Genomic DNA, 14,827 nt, shown 5'->3' on the forward strand with positions numbered 1-14,827 from the left:
GAGCAATATATTTTTTTCTTAATAACCTTTGTTAAATGTGTATTTATAGGTAATTGCCCAATTTCTAGTGTAGCTCACAGTAACTTAATAATGTAGCTTTTGGAAATACTAATATCTGGGCCACCCCCTAGACCTACTAAAACTCAAGTGGATTGTGAATCTACCCAGGTATCACACAGAAATTTTTTAAATACATGAATTTTGTCAAGCACCAACCAGAGTCAGCTGTACTAGCTTGGTAATCATAGTTATATTAATAAGAAATAGCAAACTGTTAGGGACAGATATCAATAAAGAATATAAGACAGATTTCATGAAGAAACAAATAAATAGATTTTGTGCAAATAGAACTTTAGAAAGTTTATCTATCCTTTATGTGGCTAATTTGCTTTATGTTTTATAGTTATACTCAAAAAGAGTATTTTTTTTTTTAAGGATACACTTCAAGCAGTGTACAGTCGAAAAGTATACAGATTTTTTCTCTGTTCTGTCCTCTCTCCACAAATAACCATTGTTCAGTTTGTGATTACTTCTAGAAGGGGGAAAAAGTCTAAGCCTAAACCGGCATAGTATGTGTTGAAATATCTATTAAGTGTATCCCAAAGGGATCTTACTATATACACTGCTTTGTTCTTTGCTGTTTTCATCCTATAGTATTTTCAGAACTCTCTACATGTTAGTCCTTTTAGATCTATCTCGTGTTTTTCTAAGAGCTGCATAGTACTTTTATTTGTTTAAACACACCCTACTCATGGTTGCTTCCAGTTTCCATTACTGTTGTATTACTTGAAATGGAATAAAATTCTGGTGGTCAAAATTTAGTTATCTTACCTGATAGTAGACCACAGTTGGTCTTGATTCCCTTTACAAATGATAAAATGTCAGTTCACAAAGTTAGTAATTGCTATTTGCTTTTAACATCTTTTTCAGGTGGGTACCCGAAGGTATATGGCTCCAGAGGTGTTAGAGGGTGCTATCAACTTCCAAAGGGATGCATTTTTGAGGATAGATATGTATGCCATGGGATTAGTCCTGTGGGAACTGGCTTCTCGCTGTACTGCTGCAGATGGTAAGGGAACAAATATTTTTTAAAAATATTATGATGTATGTGTATGTGTGTGTACCTGCTACACATTTATGAAAAGGGTTGATAACTCTCAAAGGTAATATTATAAAGCACAGCTGTTTTTTAAGTAGACTCCCAGAAGTGGTAGCATAAAGAAAATTCAGGAGGCAGGGGACAGGAGGGCAGGAAAGGAAAGGTACTGAAATGTATTGATTCATTATGGTTGCCAGATGCTTTGCTGGGCATTTCACATACCTTTAGCTTATTTCCTAAAACAACTTTGGAGGTAATTATTAGCTTAGTTTTGTATGTGAGGAATTTGACACTCAAATTTTAAGTAGAAATTAAGTAGCTTGTCTATTTTAGCTGCAAGTTGATGAGTGATAGAGCCTAGATTTGAAACGCTGATCCAGATTCAGGGAGAGGGCTGCTGCCTTGGTCAGGTCATGTGGGTCCTAAGACACCTAAGGGTTAAAGTCAGCTCTTGGGTGAGAGTTGCGTGTAGATTTGGCCTCCCAGACATTGTCCTGGGAAGCTATTCAGCACTTGCATGATGGAAACATATACCTCAGCAACAGATAGAATTAGCATTCTATCCTCCATGGCTGAGCACATTATACTGCAGGTTAGATTCTGCCTCTTCAAAGCTTTGAAAGTCTGATCTACTGTAGACATTATTATAAACATGTTACATTCTCTAGCACATCACCTTGGTTCCAAGGGATTCCTAGTCCTTATTTTTGAAATCCTTTTCAAAAACAGGTGTTCACATGGATTGATTGTAAACCTGCATGTTATATTCCTGGTGTGAAGGAATTAGAGTGTTGTGGGTACTGTCTTTAGTGCTCCTTAGAAGGTGTCTCTTTTCTCCAATTGTTACACTTTTTGGGATATCAGAATATAAGATAAACTTTCTCACTGCTAACCCCCAAACCAATGTTAGTGTGATGTTTTGTTTTTTCTAATTTTAATTTTTTAAAGGTGTAACTATCTTAACCTATGTTCTAAGAGTATTGTCTGAGTACTGTAATAGTTTTTCAGTGTATGACAGACTACTACTGGTATATGAAATTTGACTTGGGAAAAAGGTGCTTTTAAAGGGAATTTAGTGGACAGTGATCAGGAATGGACAGCCATGCATTCTTCCAAAATTGGTGTAGGAGTGGATCCAGAACCTGTTCAGTGTGTTTTGGGTCAAAGTGGAAGATGAACGCATTTATTATATGCATTTATGGAGGCAGAAAGCAGCAGATGAGATGGCAGATGTTACGGAAAAATACATTGCTTAAAATTTGACTAATAAGAACTCTCTGAAGCAAATCAATTGGATATAGTATTATGAGGGATAAACAATGTACAGTTCAGGTGATAAAAATGTATCTTGGACAGTTAATTTTAGAGTACGGTTAAGTATGAATTGTCCAAGCAGGTAAATGTTTTCTGAGTTTATGTGCTCAGTCATGTCCAACTCTTGCAACCGCATGGACTGTAGCCCATCAGGCTCATCTGTCTATGGGATTTTCCAGGCAGGAATACTGGAGTGGGATTGCCATTTCCTTCTCCAGGGTATCTTTCCAACCCAAGGATCGAACTCATGTCTCCTGTGTCTCCTTCATGGCAGGTGGATTCTTTACCTGCTGAGCCATGGATAAATGTTAATACCTGAGAAGTGTAAGGAAATATTATCGGAGTTTGGAGGAGTGAAGAGTTGCTTTGTTTTGTATGAGGGAAGTTTGGTTATGGAGTAAGAGGATAGATGCTTAGATTTCTTAAATACCTTGCATGTGCTATGGAATACTCAGTTGCAGAGAGGCATTTCTGATCCAAGTCAGAAATTACAGGGGACAGTGTGAACATCGCTAAAGTAGTGATTTTAATTTTTTTGATGGTTAGTCATTGATGGTTTAGTGAGTCTCAAATTTCAACGTGCAAACCAAACTCCTGGGATCTTAAAATTCAGATTTTGACTCAGTAGGTCTGGGGTGGGGCTTAATAATTACATTTCTTATAAGCTGCCTACAAATGCTGCTGACCTGTGGACCACATTCAGAGTAGTGAGGGTAATAGACACCTTAGAATGTCAGTGCTCTTAAGTGCACAAGCAGAGCCCGACTATTCAGCCACCAAGTATTTGTACAGTTAGACAGGGTTGAATTAGATAGCCTCCTTCATGATCCAGTTAACTTAATTGTATGCAGGAGTATTTGGTATGTTTTGAGAACTTGCACAGGATTTGTTATCTATATACAGACGTATCTGGTCACTGAAGTTGCTCATTAGTGACCAATTTCCCATCAAGGGCAGACAGTTCACAGACTCTAGAGTCATTCTGAGGTGGATTCAGCTTACGTCATAGCTGTATGCCCTTGTGCAAATTATGGAACTTTTTTTGAGCTTATCATCTGTAAAACAGGGTAATGCCACCTGTACTCTGTGAAGATAAAATGGAATATAAGTTTCTGCTCAGTGTTAAGTGTTTCTTGATTATTAGTTATTACTAACTCCTAACTGAATTTCTGTATTTGAGTAGGCCTAAGTTAAAAAAAAAATTATATTGTAGAATAAATCTTGCTTTTCTGTGAAGGCACCATTCTGACTTATTGGGAAGCCTGTTTATACAGTACACTTGTGATTTTAAAACTAAATATTTGGTAGCTTTTGTGAAGGTAGAGGTGTGCCTCTGGAGTACAAACCTCCTTGTATGATTGTGTAGGGGTCTAGGGCATGTCAGAATAAAGATGGCTATAACAGACTTAACTGAAAGGAAAGCACTACTGTTTACAGTCTGATCTGAATTGCAGGAGGAGTGGGTACCTTATAGAGATGTTATATCCTTAATATGCACATATCCACGGTTCCCTGTGTCCTATATACAGAGGTAGGTATTCTTATGCAGTAGCTCCTTACAATAACAGAGCTCCTTACAATAGTTAGCAGTGTTACATGCCAAATTACACTTTTTGATTTCTTCTAAATTAAAATTTGTGGTTGTAACTACAGTTGAGCATTTGTTTCTCTCCTGTCATTATCAGTTCAGTTCAGTCGCTCAGTCGTGTCCGACTCTTTGCGACCCCATGAATTGCAGCACGCCAGGCCTCCCTGTCTATCACCAACTCCCAGAGTTCACTCAAACTCATGTGCATCGAGTTGGTAATGCATCCAGCCATCTCATCCTCTGTCGCCCCTTCTCCTCCTGCCCCCAATCCCTCCCAGCATCAGGTCTTTTCCAATGAGTCAACTCTTCGCATGAGGTGGCCAAAGTATTGGAGTTTCAGCCTCAGCATTAGTCCTTCCAGTGAACATCCAGGACTGATCTCCTTTAGGAATGGACTGCTTGGATTTCCTTGCAGTCCAAGGGACTCTCAAGAGTCTTCTCCAACACCACAGTTCAAAAGCATCAGTTGTTCGGCGCTCAGCTTTCTTCACAGTCCAACTCTCACATCTATGTGACCACTGGAAAAACCATAGCCTTGACTAGATGGACCTTTGTTTGCAAAGTAATGTCTCTGCTTTTGAATATGCTGTCTAGGTTGGTCATAACTTTCCTTCCAAGGAGTAACTGTTTTTTAATTTCATGGCTGCAATCACCATCTGCAGTGATTTTGGAGCCCCCCAAAATAAAGTCAGCACTGTTTCCCCATCTATTTCCCATGAAGTGATGGGACCAGATGCCATGATCTTAGTTTTCTGAATATGGAGCTTTAAGCCAACTTTCTCACTGTCCTCTTTCACTTTCATCAAGAGGCTCTTTAGTTCCTCTTTACTTTTCTGCCGTAAGGGTGGTGTCGTCGGCATATCGGAGGTTATTGATATTTCCCCTGGCAATCTTGATTCCAGCTTGTGCTTCTTCCAGCCCAGCGTTTCTCATGATGTACTCTGCATAGAAGTTAAATAACCAGGGTGACAATATGCAGCCTTGATATACTCCTTTTCCTATTTGAAACCAGTCTGTTTGTTCCATGTCTAGTTCTAACTGTTGCTTCCTGACCTGCATATAGATTTCTCAAGAGGCAGGTCAGATGGTCTCGTTTTCCATCTCTTTAAGAATTTTCCAGTTTCTTGTGATCCACACAATCAAAGGCTTTGGCATAGTCAATAAAGCAGAAATAGATGTTTTCCTGGAACTCTCTTGCTTTTTTGATGATCCAGCGGATGTTGGCAATTTGATCTCTGGTTCCTCTGCCTTTCCTAAAACCAGTTTGAACATCTGGAAGTTCACGGTTCCAAGCCTGGCTTGGAGAATTTTGAGCATTACTTTACTAGTGTGTGAGTGCAATTGTGCAGTAGTTTGAGCATTCTTTGGCATTGCCTTTCTTTGGGATTGGAATGAAAACTGACCTTTTCCAGTCCTGTCCTTATAGCGTATGACAGTTAGGAAAAGGCGGTAAAAGTATGCTTTAGAAAACTTGTTTCAGTTAGGAAGGCAAGATGATTTGAATTAAAATTACTTTTCCCCTTTTTTACATTTCAGGACCTGTAGATGAATACATGCTGCCATTTGAGGAAGAAATTGGCCAGCATCCCTCTCTTGAAGACATGCAGGAAGTTGTTGTGCATAAAAAAAAGAGGCCTGTTTTAAGAGATTATTGGCAGAAACATGCTGTAAGTTGTAGTTAGCTTTTCACTTTAATTTCCAATAAAAAAAAATGCTCCTCAGAGGAATGATTTATATTTCTGCACATTTTCTTTCTGGATTTCCTGAGGCAGAAATCTTGGTACAAGGTACTGTATACTAGAGTCCTAGAGACAATGCAGGAAGGCCACATCTGTGCTCTCGTGAGGGAGATGGTAGTCAGAGCCGTGGGGACATTTGGCTTTGTGATCCTGTGTCCCAGTGTCCCCTATTTGGAAGGTTTCCAAGGGAAGCAAGTGCCTGACTGTGAGCCTGTGGGGGGAGTCGGGTAACCTTGCTGATCACCACCTTCACATATGATGTCGTTTTAAAAAGTGAAGTACCCAGTATTATTCTCTCCATGACAGTTACTGCATTTTGATTGGATGATTTTCAAGTTCATAAGAGACTAGGAATGTGAAGGCTAGAACAATATTGCCCTGGTTATTTTGTTCTAGATACAACTAGAAACATGGATAAGCCAAGTAGAGAATCCTTAAATGTGGCTTCCTAACCCTTTTCGTACTTATCTGCAAGGTAGAAATGCTGATACTAAGAAAATAATAAAAATTGGTAAACTTCTCAAAGCCTTAGTTTTGAATTCAGTTCAAAGGTTAGCTTAAATTTAAATTACCTGCTTTGTGAATAATTATCAGAGATATTTGGAATTAAACAAATCACCTGCCGTGATCATCTCCAGTGCTTAAAAAAAAAATACTGTTTTCTCTCAGCGCTTCTCTCCATGTGAGATATTCGAAAGTGAATGTTGACTAATATCAAACTTGGCTAATTTTGAGACTTTCTTTAACCCACAGAATAGCAATTCCTTTATGAGAGTTTTACTCTAGTTCCCAATAGAAAACAAAAATTGTTACATTTAAATGTGTTTTTCCTTTTTAGGGAATGGCAATGCTCTGTGAAACGATAGAAGAATGTTGGGATCACGATGCCGAAGCCAGGTTATCAGCTGGATGTGTAGGTGAAAGAATTACTCAGATGCAAAGACTAACAAATATCATTACCACAGAGGACATTGTAACAGTGGTCACGATGGTGACAAATGTTGACTTTCCTCCCAAAGAATCTAGTCTATGATGGTTGCACCATGTGTACACACTGAGAAACAGGACTCTCAACTGGAGCTGCTAATGAAACTGCTTACAGTTTATTTTCTGTGTGAAATGAGTAGGATGTGTCCTAGACATCTCAGAAAGAAGACCCTCATTTCAAAAGGTGGCTCTGGGAGACTTACGGCATTGCCTGTAGCAGAGACATACATGAAGGACACGCGACTAAGAGAAAAGTTGTAAACTCTATAAAGAAATTTTTGAAAAAATGTACATGAAGAATGTGGCGCTCTCCAAATCAAGGATCTTTTTGGACCTGGCTAATCACGTGTTTGAAAACTGACGTCAGATTTCTTAATGTCTGTCCGAAGACACTAATTCCTTAAATGAACTACTGCTATTTTTTTTTTAAATCAAAAACTTTTCATTTCAGATTTTAAAAGGGTAACTTGTTTTTATTGCATTTGCTGTTGTGTTTCTATAAATGACTATTGTAATGCCAATATGACACAGCTTGTGAATGTTTAGTGTGCTGCTGTTCTGTGTACATAAACAAAGTCATCTAAGTGGGGTACAGTAAAGAGGCTTCCAAGCATTACTTTAACCTCCCTCAACAAGGTATACCTCAGTTCCACGGTTGCTAAATTATAAAATTGAAAACACTAACAAAATTTCAATAATAAATTGACCCATGTTTTGTAACAAGGTATTACAAATTCACTGTGTTATTTAAGAAAAAAAGGTAAGCTATGCTTAGTGCCAATAGTAAGTGGCCATTTGTAAAGCAGTGTTTTAGCTTTTCTTGTGCTAGCTTGTGATTTAAGGGAAAAAAAAAAAAGTGCTGTTTTTTGAAATGAAAAAATGGTGTATTTCCCCCTTTTCTCCCATGTTTAAAAAAATCTTCATCTTATACCCAGTTCCCAAAATACTGCATACTTAGCTACATATTTTTTTAGGTATGCTGTACTTGGGGACTATTTGAAAATTTAAAGCATGATTTAAAAATTTTTAAGTGAGCTGTAACACTGGAAAGCTCTTCATTTTTATTCTTTAAAAATAGATTTTTTTTCCTATTTATATATGTAAAATTGTAGTGTATTTCTTTTCACCAAACAGTGTGTGGGACATTCTTGATCACTGTTTTAGAATCACCTCAGGAAGTGTCATTACCCAGAATTCCTCACTCTCTGCTTTGAGACTTGTAACTTTATTACTATATTTCTGCTTGGTGCCATCTTGTCAGAGTAATATTTGATGTCTGTGATATGTCAAGAATTATCCTAGGATAGAGATTTAAACTTAAGCACAGATTTCAGATGTTACTGCTTTAAAACAAATCAGGGATAACAAGTTAAACTTATAACTTAAAATATGCAATGACATTTAGAGGTAACCAATGTTGATATAGGTAACATAGCTTAGCCTCCTTCCACAAATTGCTTTTACAACTAACTGATACTAATTTAGGATAGTTCATGCCTTATCCTTGATGAGAAAATGGAACTGATAAGTAGGTGCCAAAGTGCTTTTCAAAACAATATTACATTAAAATATAATTGGATTCCTTCTCAAATTGACAGGCCAAAGCAAAACATTAATTAGATTACTGACCAACAAATAGTCAGTATTATGCTGTGTATTTTTGTCAGGTCATTTTAAAATCCATGTTAATTTTATAAAAGAATTTTTTATGTGTCACTATCAGGAGCTCACTGTGAATGTGTTATCTTCAAATGGCTATTTAACCACATAGTACACTACATTTTACATAAACCATGCACTTAATCTCTGGGAATAAATTATATTATTTATAAATAATACATAGGTCAACAGACTCTAAGCAGGGAGGGAAAGAAGAGTAACAGCACTGTCGTCTGTGTGCCACACACCATACAGAGAATTGTGTTCTTGGTCACATAATGTACCCAAGGCTTTGTTGTATTTCTAAGAATTCCCATTTCAGTGTTGAGTTTACCTTTATTTCAAAAAAGTACTTGGCTTCTCAATTTCTTGGTTTTGCTTCTACCTGGAAACTAATCAAGAAGGGAAAATAATGAGAATGTTCATACATGGAAATTGTTCATCTCTTGAAGACTGATTTCTACAGGTTCTGAACATTTAATCCTGTTTTTAAAAGTTAAAAAAGTCAAAGGAAAACAAGGAGTATTATGATGAATGTTTGGCTTATGTGAACACTTAAAGAGTTAACATTTATAAGACCAGTTATTCACAAAATAAAGTTTTCTCTTCATGTTAGAAAACATTTTTAGAAATCTTGGGTATTGTACTTAACTCTAGCTAACCAATTTTACAATAAAATCTGTATCCTTTTGAGAACTACATTGGTAGAAAAATAATTTTTATAAGCAGTAAAATAAGAATGTTCCAGTGACTACCTGTCCTGTACCTAGTCTTGTTAAAACTTTCTTTTGCAGGGCATTTTCACGTTTGGTTTACAGTCAGTCTAGAGTGGGCAAATTAATAAAAAGTTTGAGCTTAGGGATACTGAAAAAAATAAAGATCAAAGAAAGAAAAATGATTTGTTTGTGGGTAAACAGACCCCAATAATTTTTTCCTCATGTGTATGGTGCTCCTTATGATTCGTCTTGTATTTTGCCTTTTATGACACACATCAGAACTGCTGCTCTAACTTACACTCTTGACCTTGCCCAGATCTCCGTGTAAGGAATGCTTTATGATCAACTGCCATAGGACTGATGGACTAGTCCAAACTGATGGACTGTTTGGCTGTATTCGAAGTCTATGCCCTGCACCGCTCTTGTATGTATTTTAGATGCTAGGCAGTTTTCAGCATGTGACGTGTGACTCTTGTTTGAATGTTTATTACAGGTACCTTGTGAGTTCCAGAACAGAGACTGTGCCTCACAGTTGTTGGTCCCATGAACTTGCACTGTCCTTCATGGTGATGTTTTGAAAATACAATCAGAAAGAAAAAAAGTTTAGAACTTAAAGATGAATCATAAATCATGAAAATATAAAGAAACTCTTCTTCCCCCGTCCTTACTCCTAAGTAGTATAACAGCTACATTTAAGTAAAATGCAGGTAGGAGGGGAAAAAATCCTGGATAGTTTAGTGAAAAAAACTGATTAACTGTTTAAAAAAGATGCTTTGCCACAGATATTTTCCAGTTTCTCTTTTTTACCTTTTTAAAATATTACTTTTTAGGAACATTTGGTATAATGTGCATAAAATTATTTACTGATTTATGGGCAAAATGATACAAGTAGCATCTTGATTGAACATCATTTACCTCAGATATTCAACCAGCAGTACATTTTTTATGCAGTCTCAACCCATATCCTATTTGTTACCTCTCAAAATATTGGTAAACAATTATTTTAGCTTTACTCTGTATTTCTTGTCAGTGTTTTGGGCACAGGTTGTTGTACTACTGTCAAATTGTACTTGCTATTTTTTCTGCAAGTATTTAACAAAAAGTCAAAAAAGAAAAAAAAAAAGTCCCATAAAACCCCACCTTGGGTAAGTGATTGTTAAATATTGTACAAATAAAATGTATGCTATCCCCATTCCATTCCCAAGTTAAATAAAAAAATAAACATGGTATGATTTGCATATGAAGCTTTTCTTTAATTATATATTCTTAAAGATGGGAACAGCAGCTTTACAATTGATAGTGAGCCTTACACCTTGGAATGTACAAAAATGGGGACAGGTGAAAGGGAGGTTTGTCAATTATGGCATTTCTCTCCTTTGTTGTGTAAGCAGGTTGTGTTCCTTTGAAAGTACAGATGTTGGTCCTGCCAATTTTAAGAGAGACTAAACGGCATTAGTCACCTTGTCTTTTCATACAGACTTTTTCTTAAAAAGTGACTTAGGTAATAGACATCAAAGATATAAATTACACTTCCCAACTACAGTTTACCAATAGAAGAAAGAATTCTGGTATTTTCCACTTAAGGTAATCAGTAAGAGGGATCACCAAGGAAGCAAGCTTTCATTTGCATTTTTAATGTTGCAAATTCTAAACACTAGAATTTTGGTTTATCACCTGACTTTCCAAGCAAATGGGGGTGGAAGAGCCCCATCTCCCACATTTAATGTTGAAGTTCACATCAATGGGTTCTCAATTTTTTAGGGTAAAGGTGAAGGAAGGGGCAACACTTAGCTTACACTGATTTGAAAGAAACTGCATTTTCTTCTAAAAAAAACAAATGAAAATGCAAACATGGTGGAATCTGCAAGGAATCTCTACAGAAAGACTGAAACTGTTTCTAGTGTTGCTCTGCCAAACTGATTCTTCAGAAAGTTAATAGTATGTAATCAATATATACAGAATTATGATGTAAGTTTTGGGGAAACAGCACATACTTCTGAGTCATTCACATCTGCATGTCCACAAAACTGGGAACTTTTTTCTTAATGTTTTCGGTTGGACACGTGGAGGGATCACAGGAGTGATAACCTCACTGATGCTGCTAACACCTGCTCACTTGGTTTTCAGTCTTTTGACTGTGTGGTTAACAGGCTGCATTCCTTTTCTAGTAAATGAAAATATCTTTAAGCCACATTTGCTTATGTTCTTCTTGAAAGGTTTTTACTAGGGCTTTTCAGATTTGGTTTTTATTTCATTGACGATGGTTTAAACAGTTTAAAAGATGAAGTTAGTTTTAAAACATTTAAGTATATTTTAGCTTCTCTGTATTAAGGAATATGGAAAGGGGAACACGACATTCTTCCTCTGAAAAACTGCTTTTGAAATGTAGGCTTATGCTTCATTTGTGTGACTTTTGCTAACCTACCTTTTATAGTTTGTTTTATAGCTCTTTCACTGATGGTGATGGATTTTTCTGTAGTTTTTACATAGCCAGGTAAGTGGATGAGGGCTTTCAAACCTTTGAGTGGCATCCTAAGCAGATAAAAATTTGCAGTCTTCAAGCCAGTTCTTTAGGTGCTTTTGTGGTCAGGGCTTTTAAAGCAGAGGGTACTCCCCTAAAACAGCTCAGAAAAAAATTTTAAGGGACAATTTTAGCTCAAGTGCAAAAAAACCCTTGCTTCTTAATAGTGATGTGATCATGGTAATTATTTTGGCAAAATATCCCCTAAAAATCTGTAAACTATTGCAAAGAACCAGGATGCAAGCCTTGGCTTTCATGAAACACTGCTGAAAAGTAAATGACAGTGATCTGGAAACTAAGAATGCCTATGTGCAAAGAATAGGTTGCAGGTACTGAAGAGCTATTTTTATGCATAGAAATCTCATACTCCATTCTAAACGCAGTAACTCTGAAAACCAAGAAAATAGTTTCTTAGAGTATACTTTTAAAAAGACACACTAAGAAACACATTACTGAGCTTTGATGTCAACGAAATGAGTTGGAATTCCAGGGTCTGTCAATCCTCTGGACAGAGCCACTACTGCGTTAGTTTTCTCACCTGTAAACAACAGTAACTAATTATCAGGGTCTTTGACAGTTTTAAAAGGATTGCAAACTGTACAAGGATAGGGACTTTGTCTTTTGTAACCCTTCTATGGAAAAAATAGACAAATATTCCTGAATAAATGAAGTCACACTTCATGAATTCTTATTAAATTTCACTTTAAACACATACCAATATTAGCATTAGTTTATGGAGTCCTGAATTTATAAGGTACATTCCTTTGGGGGGGGTCTACTTTTTGATACAAACATTTAGATAACACTGTCATATATTTTCTATTATTCGTGGGAGTGGCTTTACAGGAATTTGCTAAAGTGCTTGTTAGACAAATGCTAGTTCCTAGAATATGCCCAAGAATTGCATTTAAAAACATCCTATAAAAGATTTTTCCATAGATGGTAATGAGTACCATATTTTAAGAAGCCTGGAAGAAAATGTTCAAACTTTTTGGTTTTTTCTTACATGCGAACCATCTTCTAGCCAAACTGATCAGGCTCCTGAACTAAAGACCTTGATCTGGGAGAGAATCTTAGATTTTCATGAATACAGAAAAACTGCAGCATCTCCCAATGGACCAAAAGATTACTCATTACATTTCAACTCTTAACCACTGTTTCTTTACTGCTTTGTTTACAGTTTGTAAAAATATCTGGCTGCTGGGTTGAAATGAACTCTTCAAATGTACCACATAAATACTTTACAAGTGTTAAATTAAGCATATGTTTCAATCCCTAAGATAGTCATATTTATTTTTTTGAACAGTTACTTACAACACATCACTGGAATTAAAACTTAAAAACATGTAACTGCTCATATGATTCAAAGGCAAGGCACAGCCATGATACATGTTTAACAGTCTCCCATAAATACAAAAATACATCTTTATAAATATAAGAAAATGTAATAACATATCTTGTTAAAGGACAACAGCTTTTAGTTCTTTAGAGAAGTCTGCCTGAAACTCCATAACTGAAACCATGGTTATACTCATAACCAGCTTAGGGAGGATGTCGCCCACTGCCTAACATCTGTAGGACAGTTGGGGTATTTCTGCAAAGCATTCATAATTTGTGTATTATCCAAAAGTAGTTTCATCAGCTGATACTCCCTCTGTGCATTTACTGATGTTCTTTCCATGGGCCTTATTAATTCTAATTGTTGTAAGTGTTCAAATGCCTGAAAGATGAAACAAATGGTTTAGGTTGAATAAGGGAAGTAAACAACATTAAGCCAGAGAACAGTTAGGATTTTAGTCAGTTTTTTAGGAAACAAAATGTAATAGATGTTAGTAAAGTTCAAAAACAATTCTCATCAACCTCATAAAAACTTCACACATCACATGAGGCAGTGTCAGTATAGAGCTGCCTGTCCCTACATCACTGAATGTAAACAGGGCAAACAACTCAGCTGCACAATCTGATTTTGTTCCTCACCTCATTCTGTCATATCTTTTCCTAGTACTTAAGTTAACAGAGTTTCTGGTTCTCTATAAAAACCCAGAGTCTGATAAGACCAGTACTTTTAAACTAATGGCCCAGGTTACTCAAATTTGCCTTTACATTTTGTTTGTTTTGTTAGACTTTGCTGTATAAAAGTTTAATATAGCTGTAAAAACAGAGGGCAGCAGGGAAGACCTCTAGCAGCACACCTGTATAGCTGATCCTATATGTAAATCATTCAGCAGACTGGTGGAGGTCTGGAGGAGAGGACACGCCCCTCCTTCCTTGAGAAGTCTGACAGAGACCACTACGACCTGTCAGAAAGTCCCTTTCTTCCATCTTCCCTACCTTAATAGGGCTCCTTACTGTTCATTTCATCTTAGCCCTTCATGTACCATGTCTTTTCTAACCATGATCATTGTTTTAGTTACTCTTTTAGGATATGAAGAAAAAAAAGAAAACATTAAATTAGGACCAATCAACTATTAAATACTGATACACTGAAACAGATTACTGACCTTTCTATTCTTAAGCCTCACTGTGAAAAATACTACTGGAATACATTCTTTATAAACTAGAAAAACTATTCTTATGAAAAGAAAAATAGTTCAGACAATTTCTGAAAATGAGAAAATACTAGAGGATCTGTGTATTGGCTGAATAAAATTGAGACTTCAAATATTTCTAGGTAGCAAAATACTTTCTTAATCAAAATGTAGAAATGACCAGCCTCAAGCTCCTAGTAAAAATTTAAGTGCTCAGCTAACCCTTTCCACTAATACATTCCCATAAACTATGACTATCATTGGGAAGGGAGGAAAAAAACCAACCTCCAGTACGTTAAGTATTTTTCCTATTGTTTTGAAGAAAATGGCAATGCCCTGATCTCATGTTTTTTTGGTTGCCCTAAAAAATAAACTTCTGACTTCTAACATCCTTTAGTATCCTTATAAAGGATACTAAAAAACTTATGGGTGCACTGCGTAAAAAATTCATAAAAGGTGTTTCTTCCCATAAAGTCCTCTGCTGCTGCTGCTGCTAAGTTGCTCCAGTCGCGTCCGACTCTGCGAGACCCCACAGATGGCAGCCCACCAGGCTCCCCCGTCCCTGGGATTCTCCAGGCAAGAACACTGGAGTGGGTTGCCATTTCCCTCTCCAATGCATGAAAGCGAAAAGTGAAAGCGAAGTTGCTCAGTCGTGTCCGACTCCTAGCAACCCCTC

General features: G+C 36.7%; 2 protein-coding genes across 3 annotated transcripts in view; one reads left to right on the plus strand and one right to left on the minus strand.

The window, feature by feature from the left end:
• Window positions 1–9,138, plus strand: part of ACVR2A (activin A receptor type 2A) — a 93,865-nt gene extending 84,727 nt beyond the window's left edge. The window contains exons 9-11 of the mRNA XM_040229002.1: window positions 931–1,069; window positions 5,538–5,668; window positions 6,579–9,138. Of these exons, the coding sequence (XP_040084936.1) occupies window positions 931–1,069; window positions 5,538–5,668; window positions 6,579–6,773 (465 nt within the window). The 3' untranslated portion in view covers window positions 6,774–9,138. The remainder of the gene's footprint in view (window positions 1–930; window positions 1,070–5,537; window positions 5,669–6,578) is intronic.
• A 1,578-nt stretch (window positions 9,139–10,716) lies between these two features.
• Window positions 10,717–14,827, minus strand: part of ORC4 (origin recognition complex subunit 4) — a 93,564-nt gene continuing 89,453 nt past the window's right edge. For both annotated transcript variants that reach the window (XM_040229003.1, XM_040229005.1), the window contains exon 14: window positions 10,717–13,343. In XM_040229003.1, coding sequence (XP_040084937.1) covers window positions 13,155–13,343 — 189 coding nt within the window. In that variant the 3' untranslated portion in view covers window positions 10,717–13,154. The remainder of the gene's footprint in view (window positions 13,344–14,827) is intronic.

Source organism: Oryx dammah, unplaced genomic scaffold (genome assembly GCF_014754425.2).
Source record: "Oryx dammah isolate SB20612 unplaced genomic scaffold, SCBI_Odam_1.1 HiC_scaffold_27, whole genome shotgun sequence".
NCBI lineage: Eukaryota > Metazoa > Chordata > Mammalia > Artiodactyla > Bovidae > Oryx > Oryx dammah.